Source organism: Passer domesticus, chromosome 13 (genome assembly GCF_036417665.1).
Source record: "Passer domesticus isolate bPasDom1 chromosome 13, bPasDom1.hap1, whole genome shotgun sequence".
NCBI classification, from domain to species: Eukaryota; Metazoa; Chordata; class Aves; order Passeriformes; family Passeridae; genus Passer; species Passer domesticus.
The window spans coordinates 7,900,528-7,921,983 of record NC_087486.1 but is presented as its reverse complement, the minus strand read 5'-3'; the positions used below and the strand labels follow the sequence as shown (position 1 = coordinate 7,921,983).

General features: G+C 46.6%; 1 protein-coding gene across 5 annotated transcripts; it reads left to right on the top strand.

Moving 5' to 3' along the window:
- Nucleotides 1-717: 717 nt before the first annotated feature.
- MYOT (myotilin) lies at nucleotides 718-20,218 on the top strand. 5 transcript variants are annotated; one of them, XM_064387985.1, is made up of 14 exons: nucleotides 718-835; nucleotides 1,348-1,489; nucleotides 2,100-2,123; nucleotides 2,706-2,825; nucleotides 3,414-3,672; nucleotides 9,682-10,284; nucleotides 11,990-12,140; nucleotides 13,970-14,071; nucleotides 16,021-16,070; nucleotides 16,649-16,781; nucleotides 17,854-18,061; nucleotides 18,536-18,701; nucleotides 19,147-19,280; nucleotides 19,647-20,218. In XM_064387985.1, the coding sequence occupies exons 1-14, from the start codon at nucleotides 773-775 to the stop codon at nucleotides 19,817-19,819; spliced, it is 2,328 nt and encodes a 775-aa protein (XP_064244055.1). In that variant the 5' UTR covers nucleotides 718-772; the 3' UTR covers nucleotides 19,820-20,218. The 5 variants fall into 5 exon arrangements, with proteins under 5 accessions (XP_064244055.1, XP_064244052.1, XP_064244051.1 ...); XM_064387982.1 differs by lacking the exons at nucleotides 718-835; nucleotides 1,348-1,489; nucleotides 2,100-2,123; nucleotides 2,706-2,825; nucleotides 3,414-3,672 and adding an exon at nucleotides 7,833-7,971; XM_064387981.1 differs by lacking the exons at nucleotides 718-835; nucleotides 1,348-1,489; nucleotides 2,100-2,123; nucleotides 2,706-2,825; nucleotides 3,414-3,672 and adding an exon at nucleotides 7,833-7,971 and having other exon boundaries at nucleotides 11,987-12,140.
- The last annotated feature ends 1,238 nt before the right edge of the window (nucleotides 20,219-21,456 follow it).

Here is a 21,456-nt window from a genome sequence, read left to right as displayed (position 1 = left end):
AGCTGGGAAAGCCAGAACACCTAGAGACAGATTCACACCTTAACCCAGGCTGGGAGGGAGAGAGATGAAAACATGAGTTATTCCAAAGATAAGGTTTTAAAAAAGGCCAGTGTCACAGCAAAGCAAACCCAAGCACTTCAGTTGCACATTTATATGCAAGACACATGGTTCCAAAGCTAAATGAGACAGAGATGAGTGCACATCAACACTCCACCATGGAACAAGGACATATCTGGCACTGCAAATATTTGATTATCTCAAAACTGCCTTTCTTCCTTAATCAGAGGTCTTAGTGGAACTTCTGTGACAGCTGAGATTTAACAGAGGAAGTAAGGACAGTAGAAAAATCCTGCTCATTTCTCTATGCTCAGCCTCACTGCAGCAGCCACAGACACAACACTAGCCAGGGAGTGCCAGACCTGCTAAACCAGGTCAGGATCTCTCTAGAAGGGGACAGCTGCTGGCAGCAGCACTGATCTTTACACAGAGACTGCAAGATGTGGGCAATTAATTGGCTTAAAGCTCTGAGCAGCATTTACTGGTTATCAGCTCCTCTTCCCACTCACTCGGTGTCTGCAGGCCCGGGAATTGTTTCCTCTAGAAGCACCTGAGTGGAGGAGACTCTCCATGGGGTACTTCCTAGCCCAGAACATGAACAACAGATAAAACACTCTGAATCTTCTTCTCCTTCAAAGGAAAGTGCCAGCAACACAGCCAGGTTTCTGCATGTGAAAATTTCAATCTATAAAAATCTCTTTTCTTTGCCATCTAGATGCAGAGTCCCTCTCTGAGCCTGTCTGGGTCTGCCTATGGAACCACACCTGTGTTTACAAAGGTAAAAAGCACAAGAACAACACAGCCCACAGCTGCAACTACCAGCATTAGATTTTGCATTTCCTGTTGCATCTGATGGTATTTGTAGGCTGGAATATTGGTTCATTTACAATTCAAAAAAGCTAGCATACTTTGTTACTGATGCTATCAAACTACCATCTTAATTGGTAAATGATTCAGACAGAACCACTTACAGGAATTAATCTCATTTACTTCCTGCAAAGGAGGCTGAAGTGGAAACCTCACATTGTAACCACCCTTATTATGTTGCATCCAGTGGAATGGAAGTTTTTCCTACATTTGTATCTTAATTTAAATACACAAGCAAGGCTCTAATGAGTTCTGGTCTTCTGGTGAACAAATTTCCACTCACAACCCACTGCATTTAGAATTCAGACAACTATTGTAAGCAAAATGAAAATACAGGCGAGACCATCCTGCTCCCTGAAGGGTGTGTCATTTCCTAACGTGGGGAAATACTTAGGCATTTAGCACCAATATTTTCTCCTCCAGGGTCTACAAAACATAAGAGCCACCAAGGGTCAGCTGGTGGTGCTTGAGTGCCGCGTTCACTCCACACCCACCCTGCAGGTTCACTGGTACCGGGAATACGACCGGATCCTGGACTCGGCCGATTTCCGCATCCTGAGGAAAAGTAGGTGCTGCTGCTTGGTGCACGGATATTCTGCTGGGACAGGGACAGGAATGAGAACTGCTATAAAGCCCAGGAGATGGTTCATAGGAGCAGAGCTGAGTTTCCAGTATCAGATGACCCCGAGTCACAGGCTGCTGCACAGCCTGCACTTCCTCTGGCACTGCACGAGTGGGTCAGGCACAACTGGGCAGATTCCAGGCTGTTAGTTATTAATGACAGCCCTGCTGGGCCATGGGGACATTGCTGCCATGTACTAGAACTGCTGATGAACTCAGGGGGAAAAAAGCATAACCTCATTTCAAACAATTTCTTATACTCCCAGGCATGAGGTCAGAGCTCCAGAGGGCCAAACCCACAAGAACCAACTCCAGATTCAGTGGAGCTCTTTGTGCATCACCTTGGTGGAGAGGTGTTTGTACCACCAGGGCCCCCAGCCACACCTGAGCTTTCCCTATCCACGTGCTATTCCTTGTGATGGACAGAAAGGAGATGGTTCCCTTGTAACCAGGGTGACAGCTGAGGTGGGGAAGGGAGTGAGGGATGAAGGGTTTGAGGTTTTTCCATTCTGACATTATAATAATTTAAATTTTCTCTCTCTTATCTTGAGCAGGGGCTTGTTCATCAGCAGTTCCTGGTAAGTACACTGCATTTTTTGTTAAACTCCTCACTACACTCAGTATTTCCCACCTCATCCAAAATAAAACAACAATGTCCAAAGGTAGCCAGAAGACAGCAGTCAGGCCAAGAGCTTTCAAGCTCTTAATTTTGCTGCAAGCACTCAAAAAGCCCTGATTTTTTTCCACAACACTTGGAAAAAATATCAATCCCTTTACATTCAGCCAATGAAGAGTACCCTGTTCTAAGAGAAAGCATATCAACCATTCTGACCTATAACTTTTTAAACTTGCACAAGAAATGACAGAATTTAGGAAAAAAAAACCCAAAACCAAAACAAAGACACAAAAAACCAAAAACAACTAAACAAACGAAACATCCACCACAAAAAAATGTGCTTTGTTTCATTAATGTCACAGGAAGAGTCTCCTTTAATCTTGGTCCTTCTAAACCCCTTCACTTCCCATGCCCTCTACATCACTTTTTTTTGCACTCTATTAGTGCCAATCCCCACCATTAAGTAAAGAGTCCTGTAAAGAGCAGTTCCTACAAGTTAACATTTGCCTCTTGTGGTACATCATGCCTGAATCTCTTATTTCAGAGGAAGTCTGCACCCTGGTTATTACAGAAGCTTTCCCAGAAGACTCTGGAATATTTAAATGTGTTGCTGAAAATGAATTTGGGTCTGCAGCATCCAGTGCACATCTCTCTGTTTCCCCAGGTAAGCACAAGGATTTCTGTCTTGAGCAACTAAACACAAAAGAATTCGGTGTGCTTAACATCAGGCAGAATCACAGATATTTCCCAAGCAGAAGCCAGACCCAAACTATTTTGTAGGCTCAAGAGAAGAGAAATGCCAAAAAAAATGCAGTCTGCCTGCATCTCAAAGCTGGATGCAGGTTGTTCTGTGTTTGTGCTTTTGGTCCCTCTTCTTCCTGAGTCAAGGATGACAAGGTAGAGATGCTGTTCCCTCTCTCAGAGGAGTCTCATCCCTGAGCTTCATCCCTCCAGGGATTCCAGCTTGGCCCAACATTGGCCATGTCTATACCTTGTTTATGGTTCCACCTGACCTGTTTGGCTCGTGCTGGAAGCCACATGCCACCAGAGCAGCACCTGGCAGGTACCCAGAGCTCAGCAGCCCTGCCAGAAGCCAGGTTTGGCTCGTGCTGCTGTGCAGGTTTCAGTCTGTGCACAGCAGAATGAGCCTCATCCTCCTGCTCAGACATTCCTGTTTCCCATCCCCATTACTGCAGTGCTGCACTGGTGAGCCACTGCTCCCAGCCTGACGTGGGGACAATTCTACTTCCAGGAGCTAAAGAGCTGGAGAGCTTTGGGGGTGCTGCCCCCAGGCCAGCTGTGCAGGTCACCATGAAGAAAGCCACCCTCCCCAGGAGCAGCCAAGCAGGAGCCAAGGAGCGTGGGGCAGCTGCTCTGCCATCCTACAGCCCCGAGAGCCCCGGGCTGGGCACTCGAGCTGCAGCCCCGGGCTTTGGCCAGAAGAGCTCCAAGAGCCAAGCTGAAGATTTCCATGGAGCTTATGAGAATTCACCTGGGGCTTCGCCTCTGCGGTAAGACAGAGAGAAAATCACACCCCAGAGAAAAATCACACCCCAGAGAAAAATCACACCCCAGAGAAAAATCACACCCCTGGGGCAGCTCTTTACAGCACTCAGGGCATGAACTGCCCAGTGATGCCAGCTGCACACTCCAGTGCCCCTCAGCCTGACAAGGACCAGGCACAGCCTGAGCTGTCTGCCTGGGTGACAATGACAATGTGCAGCACCAGCCTGGCAGGTCACATTTGACCAAGGGTGTAACTGCCTAAAGCACCAGGGAAGGGCCTGAAATCGTTTGCAGGAGTCTGTCTGTGTCTAACCTAAAAGCATCACTCCAAAAAATTGTCTTCTAGGAGACATTTGGCTCCACAGCAGAGCATAAGGCAAAGATCACAGTACCTGGGAAAGCTCAAGGTACAATTCTGTTGCCACCACCTTCCTTGGTGGATTTGGCCAAGTGGCATCACCACATGTTTCTTTTTCCTACTCTTAAAGACAGCAATAAAACTTGAGATCCTGTAAGTGTGGTGCAGACGGGACCTGCAAACCACTCTGTGGAGGAAAAGCACTGAACCAGTGACCCACTGCATAGAAGGAAAACTGTCCCATGCAGGGACACTCCCCCCTCAGGAGATGGAGATCCTCCCCCAGTAACAAAGTACTCAATTTTATGACAAGGCTTGATCCAATTTCCATACCAAACGTAGCTCCCAAGTCACTGCACACTTATTGCATTATCAGTTCTCCCGTTTGATTGCTCCAGAGGAACAAATCAGGTTAGAAGGCATAGAGTGGTGACATCACCCCATTTCTGGAGGGCTTCTCAGGGGTTTGTGGACAGAAGGATGACCTCGAATGGTGACAGCTCAGCCACCCAAGCCCAGCAGAGGATTCCCTCCGTGCTGTTAGGGACAGGGAGAGCTACGTGTGCCTGCTCTCCCAGCTGAGTGCCAGCCTGCAGCTGCAGGGATCCTGTTACAGACTCTGGAAAGGCTGTCCCTGACAGGGACCATTCCCTGGCTTAGAGATTATTTTTGGATGTACTCAGCCATTTTAACTAAACCAGTTATTTTAACAATTCTGAACAGCCTCCTTCAAATTTTACCACAGGAGAGATCACATTTCAGTATAGATGTCTCCATGCAGGAGAGTTACTTTTTTGCTAAATCACTGAGTAAAAATGGTTTTGCTTCAATAACCAGCATGCAGATCATCAAGGGGAAGCTCTCAGCTTGGCTTCAAGCCCTTCTATGAAATCCAGGCTTGCTCCAGAGAAATCAACTGGGACCCTAAGCAGACCCTAATGCATAAAGGGATTTATCTTGTTACCAAAATCAGCTATGTAATAGATTTTTAAATGTAGGTTACATATCTGTGTATGTATATATTTACATATGTAAACAAAAAACATTTACTAGTCCAGACTTCGGACACATCTCAAAATACAGAGAGAAACTATTAAAATTTCTAGATATACCCATCTATGAGAATTTAAATACCTTTAAATCCCACAGACATACAGCCAGGTGCTTTGAAGCATCATGATGAATGTGACTCAGCCTTGTAAATGTTGCTGTTACCTCAAACTTAGCAATCATGGCTAATGACTGGCTGGAAAAATAACTGTCTTGTTACTCAGATTTAGCATATAATTCCCTCATGTAGTGTATGTGGTTCAACTGTATTACCAAAGGCAGATACCAACAAAGGCAGTGATGACAGAACCAAGTCATTACTGGGAATAGCTATAAAATGAATGAAATCTTTGTGCCCATATTCTCCCAATTACTGCCTAGCAACAGGCACTCCACAAAAGCCAGAAAATGCAATTCAAGACTGTCACTACCAGCTACTCCTTTCTGAGCCCTTTACACCTGCAGCTTGCAGTGTCCTCAGCAGCCTTGAAGCAGAATAAAACCATTGCTGATTACTAACTTCATTAAAGAAACTCAATCCAAGCAAACAAAGAGGCTTCAGGCACTAATATACTGCTAGGTATTTTAGTATTCAGCTTTTAAGTATCTTAATTAATAAGCAACAGATCCTTAACTCTTTTTCTAGACATTTTTTGTGATATGACTAAAGCAGTGAGGAGAAAGAACCCAATCAGAAGCAGCAGGGCACCATTCTTAGAGAGTAAACTGAAGCAGGACAGAAAAGCTGATTTCTGACACCTCGCAGTGCTGGTCAAAGTGCTATTAAGTTACTTGGCACAGGAGATGAGATTTATTCCTCTGCCTTCGTCAGTTCAGCTTCCAGTTCTCTCACCTTTTTTCCTACCTTCTGGATGTCACGTTTTCCTGTTCCTTCTCTTTCACACAAGCTGTCCCGGTTGTGTCCACTCTTGTAAGTGTGTAAAACTGTCCTTAAACTGATGCCTCGCAGCCAACTTCAGTGCTAACTTGAGGTTGGTGGGAAGCCAGGGAGCCTTTCTGAGCACGGAGCCTGCCCTTTACTGTGCTCAGAGCTTCCTGCAGGGCAGTGATCATGACCCAGGTACCTTCTTACAAGTACTCGCCTCTCTCTATGCAAACCACCTATTTTTAATTATTTTTCGGTGGTTTTTTTTGTTTTGTTTTGTTTTTCTTTCTTTTTGTTTTTTTGACGTAAGAAGCAAATAACCTCGCAGAAAGATAGGGACGAATTCCCCCCCTTAATCACTTTCACGCGAGGAATTTATATAAATTAGCACTCAATTAACACCTGCTCTGTAGTTTTAGTTCGCAAAGGATGTTTAAACACAAACTCTGGAGGTGGATTAACCTCGCGAAGATCTCTGTGCTGATAGACTCCCGGGCAAGGGGAGGAGATGGGAGCACTGAGAGCCCACACTCAGCCCAGCTGCGGGACTCTGGGGCTTGGGCTGTTTTTAAACAATAGGCGATAATTAAGATATTTAAAACACTATAATGTTAATTTAAGGTGTAATCAGGCATTGAAGCCAGCCTAACCTGCCAGCAGGATCTGCTGCTGTTCTGGTGAGAACACCACAGCTGCATTTTTTAATCCATGTGAAAAGCTGTAATAACAAACACGAGCAGCAAAATTTTAACATTTCCCGTATTTTGATCCTATTCTTTCCACAAGGCTGGTTTCGTTACTCGGTTTATGAGTGCTCAGACACATCCCTGAGCAGTGCCCCTGCTCCTGACCGAGCTCCCTGCAGGAGCGGGGTGCGGGGGTCCCCCCGGGGCTGGGAGGTGACCTGGGCTCGCTCGGCTCTGCGGCTGGGGGGGTTAAACCACGTTTAAACCCGACTCTCGAGTGTGTATTGAGTGTGCACAGCCTTAAAATCGGTACCAGCGCTTTATCACTACAGAGGCAATTAGCTACAAACAACTAGTAAATGAGTTAAACAAGGAATTTAGACCCACAGAATGGTTTGGGCTGGAAAGGACCTTAGAGATGGCATTTTTTTCTGCCATAGGCAGGAACACCTTTCACTAGACCAGGCTGTTCAGGGCCCCATCCAACCTGGCCTCGAACAGCAGGGATGGGTCAGTCACAGCTCCTCTGGGCAAGAATTTCCTTGGGATAACAAAGTGGGATTTCGGGACGTCCAAGCATATTGCAGCGGTCTTTGCTGCTGCTCCCTGACTGTGGTGCTATGGGCAGAACACCTGCTTTTCTGCTGAAAATCTGAAAAGCTGCCGACTTCTGCGGGTCTGCCCCTTCTGCTGAGCCAGGGACGCTCCCGGCAGCGCTGAGCCGCTCGGGGCCGGGACGGGGCCGGCACAGAGCAGAGATAGAGCGGGAACAGAGCAGGGATAGAGCGGGGACAGAGCCGGGATAGAGCGGGGACAGAGCCGGGATAGAGCGGGGACAGAGCAGGGATAGAGCCGGGACAGAGCCGGGATAGAGCGGGGACAGAGCAGGGATAGAGCGGGGACAGAGCAGGGATAGAGCGGGGACAGAGCCGGGATAGAGCGGGGACAGAGCCGGGATAGAGCCGGGACAGAGCAGGGACAGAGCAGGCACAGAGTCGGGACAGAGCGGGAACAGAGCCGGGACAGAGCCGGTCCGAATCAGCAGCCGCATCCGCAGCGGTGCCAGCGCTGCCCGCCGGGATGCGCTGCCCGCGGGCACCTGCCCAAGTCCCGGCCCTCTCACAGCGCCCGGCTGCCGAGGCTGTTCCGAGACTCTTATTGTGACAGCGGCGGGGCTGGGGACAGGCCGGTCCCGCGGTGTCACCGCTGGCAGCACATTAAAGCCCCGGGGCTCGCACCGCCGCGCAGAGGGCGGCTATGACAGGGGATGACCGTCCTTCCCAAAATACCGGCCACGGCCCAGGTGACAGCTCCTAGGCTGTAGGTAAGGCGCTTGTTGGGGTTTTTCCGCGTCACTTTTCACTGGGAGGCTGGTTAGGGAGGTGGCGAGAGGCGCTGCTGGGAATGCCGAGGTGGAGCCGCACCTGGAGGGTGCGGGAGTGTCAAAGCAGAGCCAAAAGCACGGGTTTGTTTTCCAACAGGAAAACTGTCCCTGTTATTAGTTACTGTTTTCATCTTGCAAGGTCAAATGTCTCTTCGGATTTATTTTGTTTCCCTCCCAAATCAAGGTGGAATGGTTCGAGGAAAACATGGCTTATCCCTTGCTGTGAGAAGTGGCGCTGTGGGCCAGAGCTTGGTTAAGGGCAGTGTTCTAGAAAACAGAGTAAACGCTGGTTGCTGTCCACAGCCTGTGGTACAGTGAATGTACAAATCCGTGCACAGGTAGTGATATAAAAACGGGATAAAGACAAGACTGAGCAAGTTTTCTGCACTGGTGAATGAGGACATAGTGTGGACATGCTCCAAAAGTTTGAGCCAGCTTCAAATTCCAAGAGTATGACAAGGGAAAAGTTAGGGAATTTTTACTATAAGGCCTCTGTTTACTTACAGCTAATTCACAACTAATATTGACTATTAGCTTTAGGAAATGAAAGCCTTGAGTCCTTAATATCAGAACGTCTCCACTTACCTCCCCCCATGGGAATTTATGACCTCGTGGAGCCCTTCTCTGGGCTCTCCAACGGGAGGAATACAATATACAGGGTATATATAGCAGTCAAACAGCTGATCTCAGTGGGGCAAGATTACAATTTTTTCCAGCACATGTAACAGTAGGGATTTATATTCCTCTTTTTCTTCTTCTTCTTCTTCTTTTTTTGTTAGTGGCTTTATGTTTATTTTGGGGGACTACTTTTTTATCCTGGAGCTGAAGTAATTTGTCCATTTTAAAAAGCTTGCTAAATGAAATTTTCCCAGGTTTTGAGCTGATGGAAAGCCCAGGTTTTTAGATATCAAACACCTACCAAAAAAAAAAAAAAAAAAATCTGAGCAGCTCAGCTTGCCCTACCTTATCTTGCAGCTCATGTATGTCATTCTGGCAATTAGCAGCCTTAACAGCAAATCTCAGGAAATCACCTCAAACAGAGACACACAGTCCTTGGCATTCTAATCCCAAATCTCAGTTGGATATTACAAGCTCTGAATTCAAAACCCATCAGAGAAGAAATCAGGAGATTTGGTTTCAAAAGTTTCATTTTAGACTTGAAAGTGAAACTTTTGTGCTTCCCTATGGTGCAAGGAATTTCTTGGCACAGGTAGCTGGTTCTGGGGAGTAGTACTTTTAGCATTTTGACGGGGCACAAAACAGCAGGATCCAGGGATCTTTAGTTAAGATGATACATGGGAAATTACCTGGCTTAGCAGTAGTATCTGTGTTTATCTGTACATTTAAGCAGGTGGTTAACCAATTCCTATTTCCTTTAGAATTTACTGGGCTCTGGCATATAAGGCAAGCCCGGTGATCATTGCACCTGAGCCAGACAGACTGTGTGGCTTGTTACTGTGACCCAAAATGCTCATACAGTTGTGGGGCAGTTCTAACACATCCTAAATAATTTTATATTAATTTCAAGCTTTAATTTAGTTGAACTTTAGCTTCATAGTGTTTGGATTGCTAATGACTGCTCAGAACACAGTATTTTAGTGATTCAGCTTATGATGTACAATTTATTTTATCTGTATTGTCTTCCTTAAGGGAAAATCCACTCCAAGAAAGCCTCTATTCTGCAAGGCAAGGGTTCCATTCTATCCAGGAGCCTAGCCAGGAAAACTTTTGTGGCCTGTCACCTAGTTTTTACCAGCCACCTATCCAAAGCCAATTATCACCAACAAAAACCCAGGACAGCCGCGAAACCTCTCCTATGAGTGTCCCTAATCTCCCATCCGTTTCCTCTATGTGCCAACCAACCATGTTTAACTACGAGCGTCCAAAACACTTTATCCAGTCTAAGAACGTGTGTCAAGGGCAACAGCAGCCTCCAGGACCTGCAGCCTCTACAGAGTCAAGCAGAGAAATCAAACAGTCCTCCATCCTCATCCAGCCTCGTAACCCCAGCGGGCAGAAATTCTCCTCCTCGTCATCGCTGAGCTCTTCAATCACGCTCTCCTCGCCCTCCTGTAGTGCCCCTAAGGAATCTGCCTATCCCATCACACCTGCATCTGCACAGTCTCCTGCTAGCTCATCATCCGGGCAGAGGCTTCTGCCCATGCCTAACCAATCCCCCGCAGCCTTCCTGTGCTCCGTGCTCCCCTCGCAGCCCGACTATAACAGCCCAGCTCCTTCTCCCGTGGAACCTCAGTAAGTACACACAGCCCTCTAACCTGCCTGCTTGCCCTGGCCTGTCCCAGCACTGACACCCCAAACCAAGGCCCTGGTGCAGCTGTGCCAGCCCCAGTGGCTGCTGGTGTGCCAGCACGGCTCGGGTGAGGAGGCTGAGTGCTTGCCCTCGCCAGGGAGTTAAACTGCACTGTGGGCATGTCACAGGCTGCTGGGTGAGTGTGCTGGAGCTGCTTTGAATTGTTTAGGTTGATTTGACAGAAATTTCTTAAGGTTATTTAGGACAGAAGACAGGCACCTATCTCAATTTCTTTCCAAAACATGTCTTATGAACAGGGAGACAGGGAGAAGGCAGTAGTATTCCCAACACAACTTAGAGAGTCCTAGTAAGTCTCAGCAATATTTTCCAATATTGGAATGAGGAGCAATGAGGTTCCACAACATGATGTGAAGCTAAACTCACCTACAATACCCCTTTTATTAATCTTACATGTAAAAGAAAGGCAGCCCCTTGAAAATTTCACTCCTTTAGACCAAAGAATAAATTCTTTCCTAAATATGTATTATATCATTTTGCCTTTGGGCTGCAATCCAAATATCTTCCAAGGTCAGTGAGATCTCAAAGGGAGCTGGGCCTTGCCTTCTCACCAACTTGTATTCCTGCCAATATCAGCTGGAGGTCCTGGGGAAAGTCAGGGTAGAATATGCACAAAGTGAGATATTGGAAAGTTGATAGGGGCAGGGGGTCCTGCTGACTTGGATATAAATCCAGGTTTAAGTGTCAGTTTGCATTCAGGAAATCAGAATATTTCTGTCTGTTTTCTGAATCACAGCACTGAGGGAAGGGGAAAGGTAAGATTGGGTGGGTTAACTGGGGAGTGTTTCCTGAAGTCCTGCAGGAGTGTGGGGGCTTGGGACACTGCTGGGGTTTGTGTTTGTAGTGTGGGGTTGTTTGTTTCCATAGCAAGGGGCCTGGGTGCCTCACTGTGCTTTTCATATCAGCTGCTCTTAGATGCAGCACACGGTGAGTTGAGGAATTGTTTTCCCAATCCCGCTAGTAATGGGCAAACAGGGACATGAGGTGTATTCATCTGTGGGGCAAATCACTCAAGTTTTATAACTCACATTAAGTTATTAAATCCAAGCAGTGCTGGGAGTATTCTGGAATTATAACCCTTCTACTCTAGTCTAGTCAGCAGAACAAATTCCCAAGCCACAGGAGGAAGAGGATTTGGAATAGAAATAATTTCTATTATTCTATGAACACAAGTGCATCACAGGAGTCCCCAGTGCAGGTCACAAACCAGGCTAGAGCCTGTCAGCACAGAGTGCTGTGACCTCCAGCAGACCTTTGCGACCCGTTCTGATGGCTGCTCCTCTTTTCCTGGCAGCTTTCAGAATCAGATGTGGTACCCAGCCACGGGAGCTGACTGCATCCCGTGGCTGTGGATGGGGTCAGGCTGGCAGGGGCCCCTGCAGGATGTAGGGATGCTGTGTTGTGGGAGGACACTCAGTGATTTGGCTGCACCGTGATCCTTCTTCCCCTTAAGGTTTTGATACTCAGTTGGGCAGCTTGGCCTGTTCTCCTCCCAGATGCTTTGTGGGTTCATCTGAACTGCAGTTCTCAGGAGGCAAGCTCACATTTTTGTGTGCATTCTGTGAAGCTGTAGCAAATAATCCAGCAGGCCTACAGGAATAACTTTGTTTTCTCTTCCCAAACAAGTAGTTACTCTCAGCCCATGTACAACAAACAAGCCAGCATCAACTCTATGCAGAAGACAACAGACCAAGAAATTCGAGGAACAAAGGAGGCCCTCATTCAGGACTTGGAAAAGAAACTCCGATGCAAAGACAGCCTCCTCCAGAACGGCAACCAGGTAAGGGACCAAGGAGCTCCCAGGGGTGCAGGCAGGCTGCAGAGACTGCTGCTGCTGCCCCAGGGGCTGGAGCCTCCAAACTGAGCTAAAAGCAGGAGGAAATGCAGGAGCAGCACTGCCCAAAGACCTTTACTCAGAACCTCAACAGATCCCACGAGAGGAAAAGCCATTTATGACCAAAATAGTCTTTCAATATGAAAGAAAAAGGAACGTGTTTAGAACTGTGGCACAAATTTGAACTCTTTTCTCGGGGGTCCTGTTGAACATCACATCCACAGAAAATTAAAAATCCAGGGAGAATGCCTCAGTTCTCTAGACATGACTACAACCTGGTTTTCAACACTAGCGTTAATAAACATCTCAAACCCATTAGAACCTAAGGAAAAATTTAAAAAGAAATGTTATGAAGTTTTATCATAAACCCTGTCTCCTATAAGAAGGCCTCTCAGCCTCAGTACTTATTTATTTATTCTGCAGAGGGTCACAATAGAATCCCCCTTACTAAGAAATCAAAATCTGGCGGTAAGATTTGCTACCAGTAGCATTTAGAGCAGGCAAGTTTCTAATGTGGGAACCTTTCTGCTGGCTGCAGGCAGACTGGTAAAAGCCCAGTGTTTAAGGTTTCCATCTTATTTTCCCTGAAGTATAAGGAGTATTTTCATGATCATCAGTGAGAACAGCTTTGTGTCATATATTGATACAAATACTGTGTCACATACAATTACTGTGTAATTTTAAATACTGAATGGGCAAACAAATAGGTCAAATCTGACTGAATATTCCCCTAGACAGGAATGTCCTATGTGCTGTAAGAAAGCTTGTCATAGCAAGTAAGCTTTTCTTCCCATAGGAAGCCAGGCTAAAAATAAGTCTTATGCAATCACCACCGTGTCCTCCTCCCCTTGTCCTCCAACAGCGTCTGAGCCAACTGGCCAATCTCAGCCACACTTGATACATACGTAAGGACCTCAGGGATACTCAGCTCTCACAGGTTTTGCTAAAGGTCTTGTGCTCTCTTCTAAAGAAAAGTCCCACAAGGCTCCCAAACCTTTCCCCACCCAGCAGACACATTTATATCTGCACAGAGCAGAAATTCAGTCAGAGCTCGCCCTCGTGTCACAAAATCCAAACCTGAGTGAAACCTTGTGGGCAGCAGTGTCAGGTGTTCTGGTGCTAACATACTTTTCTAAAGTAACCCAACTGACAGGGCTTGGATTTAACTCTGCTCATTTTTATCCCTGTGTGCCTCATCCAGATTGTAGGAACTGATTGTGTCATAAACGTGTCCTTGCCTCCTCCCCAGCCAGCTCACAGCACTTCCCCCTGCAGATGGGCTGGCACAAACCTCCCCAGGGCTTTCAGGGGCAGTGGTGCTCCCCTCTGGCTGTGCCTGCCTCTGGTGCAGCTCTTGCTTTTTTGGGAGCATCCATCATGCCTCCAGCTCCACAGCTGAATGACTTGGGAAGTTTTCCCAGCCCTAAGAGAAAGGTACCCTGGGACTTACTCTGGCTTCTGTGGATGATGCCATCAGCTACCCATAAATAATCCCAGCAGAGAAAGAGGAGGAGTGGAAGGCCACAGATGGCATTAGGGAGGCTTTGATGAACAGGCAGTTTAATCTTTTATGCATTTCAGTGCTGTATATATTGAGGCTGACTTCAGTTGGCATCACAGACTGCAAACCCTCTGGGCCAGACGTGGGGCTTCTGGTCAGCTCCTGCTTCCATTGACAACACCCTGAATTTGTGGCATATTAATGCACCTTTAACAAGCTGATCTGAAATAGTAAATGGACTTCTGACTAGAATTCCTCTCCACTCTGCCATCAGAGACTGACCTATGAAGAGAGGATGGCTCGCAGGCTGCTCGGACCAGTGAATGCTGCCTCTGTGCTGGACACACAGGGTGAAGACAGCATGCAGAATGCACAGGTAACTGGGCACCTGCCCCTAGAGCAAGGATTTCCTGTGATTGTGCTGTGGCCTGCTGTGCCTGGGTGGGGCAGAGATGGGGTTTGTTTGGTGCCAGTGCAGGTGAGGGGTGGCTCTCAAAGGAGAGCTCTCCGTGGCAGGGGTTTGGTGTTTTCACAGGCTGATGGCAGAGGGGGAAAATTCAATCACCATTCCCTTGCTGTGCCTGATCTGTAGGAATGACCTCTCCAGGGAGGAATTCCAGCAGCTGCTGCACAGCACAGCACAGCACCCAGTGCCTGTGACAGGCAGGGAGCAGCACCAGGAGGGAGCCAGGTACCCACTCCCAACAGCCTGGGGGCAGGCTTGGCCAGGACAACATGATTTACACCTGTCACTGTTGGGAATAAGTGACATTGACTTCAAGAGGTCATGGCATTGGGCTGGGATTGGTTGGGTTTTAGCCCTTGCAGGGGGCTGAAGCCATTAAGAGAATGCAAAGCAGTTATTTCAGCAGCCCACATGCTGATAGACAAGAATCTATCACTACTGGCTTTTTCCAAAGTGTTTTAGTTGGAGAATTGCATCATTTGTTGGTTATTCAGGCGAGTTAGAAGCTCTCTTTGGCACTTCTGTGCTCAAAGTTAGTGGAAATGTCTGTGGTATGGCCCTGGGTACCTGTGCAGGAAAGAAAACACCCCTCCTGCTGCAAGCAGCAGAACCAGGAGCAGGCACACACCTGCCAAAGAGCCCTCAGCAAAACTCCTGCATGGAACAGACACTGAAGATCACAGCAAAGGAGGAATACACAGTTTGAGAAATCATGAATGTCAGACAGCAAGGGAAGCCCCATCTTTTGCAGAGAACAAGGAAATATTCAGTCAAAACAGGATGACTGACAACTTTTCAGCACGTGTGAAATGCTGCTTTGAAAAAAGAACATTGGAAGCAGAGATGGCTTATGTTTGGGACATCTTACTTCCATTGTTCAGTCTTATTTTTAAATATTGTAGTCACTGATTCATTCAGCCTCCTGATTCCTCAGGAACTTAACTCAGTCCATGTAACAGGTCATTAGAATTTATCAGCAACTTCACCACTACAAAATAATTTCACAGGACAAGTAATGACTGTGCAGAACCTGTGTTAAGGAACAGATACAGGCAATTGCCTTTGGACTCCACATGGAACTCAGCCCAGCAAAACCCTCATTCATGTAATATTCCCCCTGAACTTAAAACTGCCTCCTTGCTTGAAGTTTAAACCCAGGCTTAAATGTTCCACAGGACTGGGCTGCAGAGCACAGAAGCAAACACTGGGATGGCTGAAGGCAAACACTCCAGAAATTTCCATGCAGCATTTGCTCTCTCTGACTCCATGGCTAAAACGAGCCGCTGGCACCAAACTCTGTTGCCTTTCCAAACATCCTGGCTCCTAACAGGAATCAATCCTGGGTACTTTAGCAGATTTAGCCACGTGGTTTCAGAGTTGTCAGCGAGCTTAGCTGGTGCTGTGATCTAGAAAGAAAAGTATTTTCCAGCTCAGCATGTGTCCATTGCTGCTGGTACCATATTTAAGTGGGCACAATACGAGGCTCCTGCCAGCGATTCCACTTCTATTCCTGCTGTGGGAAGGACACTCTGTACTCAGCTCCCAGTTTAGACATTGCCAGGAGTGCTGCTCCTCTCTAACAAAGGTTATGGGCTGGCAGAAAACTTTGTGTGCCAGACAAAGCTGCTGCACCCATCACCTGGGCAATGATGAGAAATTCTGCCATGGCAAAGTCCATGGTGAACACAGAGTGTGTCAGGTCCTCATGCAAGCTCCGCTGCCTCCTGTCCCAAGGACTTCTGAAGTACATTCATTTTGTTTTTAAGCAGCAGTCAGGATATGAACTTAAAATGGCTTCTCAGTCAGTCTACAGATAAATCTTTCTAAGTGAACTCACCTCTCCTCTTTCTCTTCCCAAGCACCAGAATGCAGAAAACATCAGGCTGCAGGTTCCTACAACACATGTCAGGTAAAGCAAAAACTTGTGTTGTGCTATTCTTCAAGATCGTATTTCAAATATTTCTAGACAATGTTGGTTTAATGTCACTACTTATCACTTTTGCTAAAGTAGTAATTACTAAATTCACTCCCTTTTGACTAGAATGCTACCATTTGTGGATGGGTAATGATGCCTATGATCTTAATCCAGTGAATTCTAAACGTAGCATTAGAAGGGTTAACTTCCTTGGGAGTTGGGAAATGCAACTCCCATGCACCTTGGAAAAACATTCTTTGTATTCTAGAAGATTAATTTCTAGTCAAAGAAATAGAAATATTGACATGAATATAACTTATGAAAATTAAGCAGTCACATTTCTCTTGTCAATTCTTTTGGATATTAGGCCATAATGAAGGTTATTCTTGTGTGTTGCATTGAACAACTTGAGCAAGAGAAGTGACTGATCAAAACTTGACTTACAGCTGAAAAACCAACCAGAACTGTTAGATTCCTAAAGGTGTTGAGGGACTCAAACTGCAATCAGAGCTTTGATGTCACTTGTGCTACAGTAGCTTTTACGCAGTTAACTGCTCCTGTCCCATTTTCAGGAGCAGACCATCCTCCAGAGGCGACGATCGCGGACATGACTCAATCCAGGAGAAGTTTTTTCAGCCACGTTTTACACAAGTGCCTGAAGATGTAGTGATTGAGGAGGGACGGTTCTGCAGGCTCGACTTCAAAGTAATGCCAACCCCTCCCTTCCAATCCCACTGCCAACCTCTCCCTCCCAATTCCATTCCCTCTTGGGGTGTGGGGCATGGAGAAAGGTCTCTGCAGTGCCTTTGCATTTTAATAAACCAGAGAACTAAAGGCAGATGGTTCAGGGTCTCCCCAGGCTATGGAAACCAAGAAACAGGAGATGTTCTTGGTTCTAAATATGCCAGCATTTTCCCTTGGAAAATGTAAGTGGAATTAGCTGCATAAGATTATGATTAAAGCTAACTAGTAGTAAATATAGACCACTACAGAATGTCTCTAGACCTCCTTGGGAAGAATGACTATCAATGCCCTGCTGAAAAAAGGCTTTTTGGCAGGGAGCCCTGTGCTTTGCACAGGGGCTCCACTGCTCCAGTGGACACACGTCCAGCGAGGTCTGTGCAGGACTCACCTTGCTTTAGTGAGTGTTCCCTGAGGTAACTGTACCCTTGCTGGAGCAGACAAGCAAGGAAATGTCCTAAATAGAAACAAAACTCAGGAATGGCCTAAAAGTTCATAGCAGCTGTAGCAACCCTGGGGTAGGAAAGGACCCCCACAGGCTTGGGTTTTCCTAATGGCTGCCAACCTCTTTGCTTCAGTAAACTCTGGCCAGGCTTACACATGGCCTTTAGCCATCTTCCTCCAGGTTGCCCAAACTTCTGAATGCCGTGGAGAAGCTGGAGCATGCCTGCAGGACAGCTCATTTACAGCCATTACCAGTTATGGGTGCCAGCACTGCTGCAGTGACAGCTGTGGGAGCAGAAGGCTGAACCCAAAATCAGCATCTTGGGCCTGATCAAAGCCACCTACAAGAAGGGAACAACAGGGGGTTGCAGGAACAGCATCCACTGTCTTGTAGCTAAAGCTCATCTTTCCACAGCACTCCATGAGCCTTTCTGTGCAACACCTCATTAGTATTCAGAACTAGACAACACTATAGAGCTTTGCAGGAGAAACATGGTTTGATCACCCATCAGCATCAAACTCCCTGCAGTGCTGGAGGGATTTTATTATCTTAAAGGTGTTTAACTCTTCACTGCTCTCCTCTCCCTCACAGGTCAGTGGGCTCCCAACCCCAGATGTGATGTGGTACCAGAATGGAAGGATGGTTCACCAGGACCAGTTCCATAAAATGATAGTGTCAGAAAAGGGGTTCCACTCGTTTATTTTTGAAGCAGTCAAATCAGCTGATGCTGGGACATACGAATGTGTGGCTGTCAACCGTGCAGGAGAAGCATCTTTCACAGTAAAAGTGGAAGTAATTGGTAAGACTGAGAGCACTGATAATTCCCTGGACACACTGGGAAAGTCTCAGCAATCTACTGCTTTTCTCTCTGTGTTTGGGACATTAAACTAATAAGAAGCAGAGGTAGCACTCCACATATCCAGGCTCAAACAATAAAAATCAACTTATCTGTTCCAAGACTATTTTAATAACTACATCTAGGATGCAGTATTTCTTCAAGCCACTTCTGTCAGGATATTTAGATATAGTGATATAGTGAGATGTCCAGAATATAATTTAATTGATGTTACTGATAACATATGTTAATTGACTTTCCTTCTAAAGTGGACTGGGTTTACCACACCCTTTAGCTCATGGGAACTGCCTGCAGGCTAAGGAGATGCAGTGAGGAACACGTGTCCTGAATTTTTTAACCTGAAATCTTAAAAAACAAGCATGACAAGAGCATTCCACAGTTCCAGTAACTCCTCCTTATCTCTCCTCTTTAATTCAGCTAAAGAACATCACATGCCTCCAACTTTCATTTTCAAGCCACAAAGCAAAAAGGTTTTTGAAGGAGACACAGCCAGGCTCGAATGCCAGATCTCTGCCATCCCAACCCCTCGGATTTACTGGAAAAGAAACAACGAAATGGTACAATATAATACAGACCGAATAAGGTATCCCACTGACGAGCTGGCCATCGGTGTGTTAGCAAACAGCAACCAGTATTTGCTCAATCAAATGTAAACGGGCTGCTCTCTGTAAGGCTGAGAGCTGCATCTGCCCCTCGTGTGTGACACAGGGGACAGGCCGTGTGCTGAGAGCCGTGTTTGGAGGGCACAGAGGGAGAGAGCTGTGCCCAGGTGCTCCTCTGGGTTCCTGCAGCAGCAGAGGGCCCTTGGAGAAGCACAGCTCTAGGACTGAACTGTGCAGTGTGGGGCTACCCTGGTGCCACCTGCATGGTGCCAGGGTGTGAATCGCTGGTGGCTCTGACACAGATGCAGTGTGCAGTGCCCTGCAAGGACTGTTCTGGGGCTTTCTCAGCTCCTCAGCATGTAAAATGACTCTGCTCTCTCTCCTTCCCCCTCAAAGCACTTAGGCATTAACTCCTTGATTTTTCAGCTTGCTCCATGACAATACTGGAAGGATTTGCCTCCTGATCCACAATGCCACCAAGAAGGATGCTGGCTGGTACACCGTGTCTGCTGTCAACGGGGCAGGGGTGGCCACATGCCACGCCAGGCTAGAGGTTGCAAGTAAGTTCCAGGCCACAGAAAGTGCATCTTATATTCAGAACTGGCCCTCGAGATTAACCTCATGAAGTTCAGACTGCTGGGAGGCTTTATTTTCTAGACAAAAAGTAACTATCCTGGGAAAAGGTCTTTTGTTTAGTACAGGACACTGTGGAGTGTCCTTTTGCTCTTTTAAAGACTACAATTTCCCTGACACCAAGCAAGAGGGTGAATATAAATCTCTGGTGTCTGAGATATGGGTTTGTCTGCTAAATTCTTCCCAAGGGCTTGCTAGTTTATATTGCAGATAAAAAGCAATGGGGTTGCTCTGCCATGGGTCTTTCTACACTCTGGGAAGGCACTGAAAGAGGCTTTTTCTCTCTCTTCCAGCACATACAAATAAGCCACTTCCAGCCCCAAAGCAGTTACGGGTTCGACCAACTTTTAGCAAGTATTTGGCACTTAATGGAAGAGGACTGGATGTGAAACAAGCTTTCTCACCAGAAGGGGAGTTTCAGCGTTTGGCTGAGCAGTCTGGACTGTATGAAAGTGATGAACTTTAACTGGAAATGAAGAGGAAAACCTCACACCCATAAGATGCAGTTAACTGGTGATTGCTCTAATTAGCAAAATACCTACTTACATATTTTTACTTTGACTCTTGCACATTCAGCTGTTCCCGTTTTACCATGTTAGATTTTATTTATATGGTTTGGTGACTGTAACCATTACTGAGTATTGCATTTTAACTAGAAAGCCTAAGAAAGCAGGTTAATTAGTTTTTACAAGTGGGTGGGCTTAGTTCCACCTGTGCTTGGTTACATGCTAAGGTAGCTTGATTTGTACTGCTTCTCTAATATCACTCGTGATAATATCAGAAGTCTGTACTGTCTGAATACTAAAACCAAATAGAGTGTTTTTATGAGAATAAATTAGAGGCAAATAAAATTTTAAATAACCAACATCAGCTGTGACTCTTCCTTGCTTGATCTGTTAAAAGCAGCTTTTGAATGTCTGGCATCAGCTGCAGCCTGGGAAAGATGGGTTCTTACCCTCCCAAGCTTTCCACTTGTCCCCTCCCCTGTCCCCACTGTCATTTGTCATCTGACATTTATCAAATATTTAGCATAAACTAAATGCCGACACCCTATTAACACTGCACCATGCCAGTGAGGCAACATCAATATTTCTTCCCCTTGCACACTTGACCCAAAAGCTGCCCTCCATAATATGAATCATTGGGGCTATCATGTTTTCCTTCCTTTAATCAAGGAGTGGTTGCAACTTATCCTGCTGCTGACTCTCAACAAGCTGTTGATTTGAGTCACCCAGGTTTGTGTGCTGCTGTTCACAGACACCTTGTTCAGAAACAGTATTAAGTACCATGGAATAAAACCAAAACTGGGGACCTTTCAACTGTACTTACTACAAGAAAATTTGTGGGGGTTGATCTAGCCCGTACTCCTCATCAAGGTGCACAGCCAGCAAACCTCTCAAGCACCTTCCAGAACAGAAAAAATGAGGCCTCAGTTTCACCCTGCACTGCTGTACCATTAAATAACCCCCAAATCTGATCTGTATAACACTGACTATTAAATTCCAAAAAAAATCCTGCAGCTCTACCACCACGTCTCCTCTGGACTGCCCAAGTGATGAAATACACTGAGATAACTCCCCTGTTGCACATTTGGAGATGGAGCTGATCCGATGCAAGCCAGCACCCAGTTTGCCCACAGGCTCCACTGGAAGGGTGGAAAGTCTGCATCATTTCTCTGGCAGGTATCTTTACACGCAAGCCATGGAATAACTGAGGAGATTCACTCTCCTTACCAGCAACCACGGTGTCAGCTGTGCCTCATTCACTCCTTACTCCACACATCATCCACCCAAAAGCGTCCCTGCGGTGGAAATGGCTCTCAATTCCCAGCAGCACGACTGAGTGACAAGTGGAAACGGCAGAGCAAGGTTAGAAGCTGCTGTCACCCTCTAAATTCAGCCTGTGAGCATCCCCTCCTTGCCCCTTCTCTCTGGTGACGCTCAGGGTGCTGAGCACAGGCGTGAGCAAAGCCACATCCCACCTCTGCCTGGAGGATGACAGGAGCATGGGAGCTGATTTCTGGAGGGCAAGGCTTTCCCTGTAAATGTGTCTTCATCTAGAGAAACAAGTGAAGAAGCTCCCAGTGTTAGTTCAGAGCAACCT

What these genes read in the sequence shown, in the direction of transcription:
- MYOT (XM_064387985.1), top strand. Translation starts at nt 773, where the DNA reads ATGCAGAGTCCCTCTCTGAGCCTGTCTGGGTCTGCCTATGGAACCACA. An exon ending in CCACACCTGTGTTTACAAAG is followed by an intron (nt 836 to 1,347) that starts GTAAAAAGCACA and finishes TTTCTCCTCCAG; the next exon opens with GGTCTACAAAACATAAGAGC. An exon ending in ACATCTCTCTGTTTCCCCAG is followed by an intron (nt 2,826 to 3,413) that starts GTAAGCACAAGG and finishes TTCTACTTCCAG; the next exon opens with GAGCTAAAGAGCTGGAGAGC.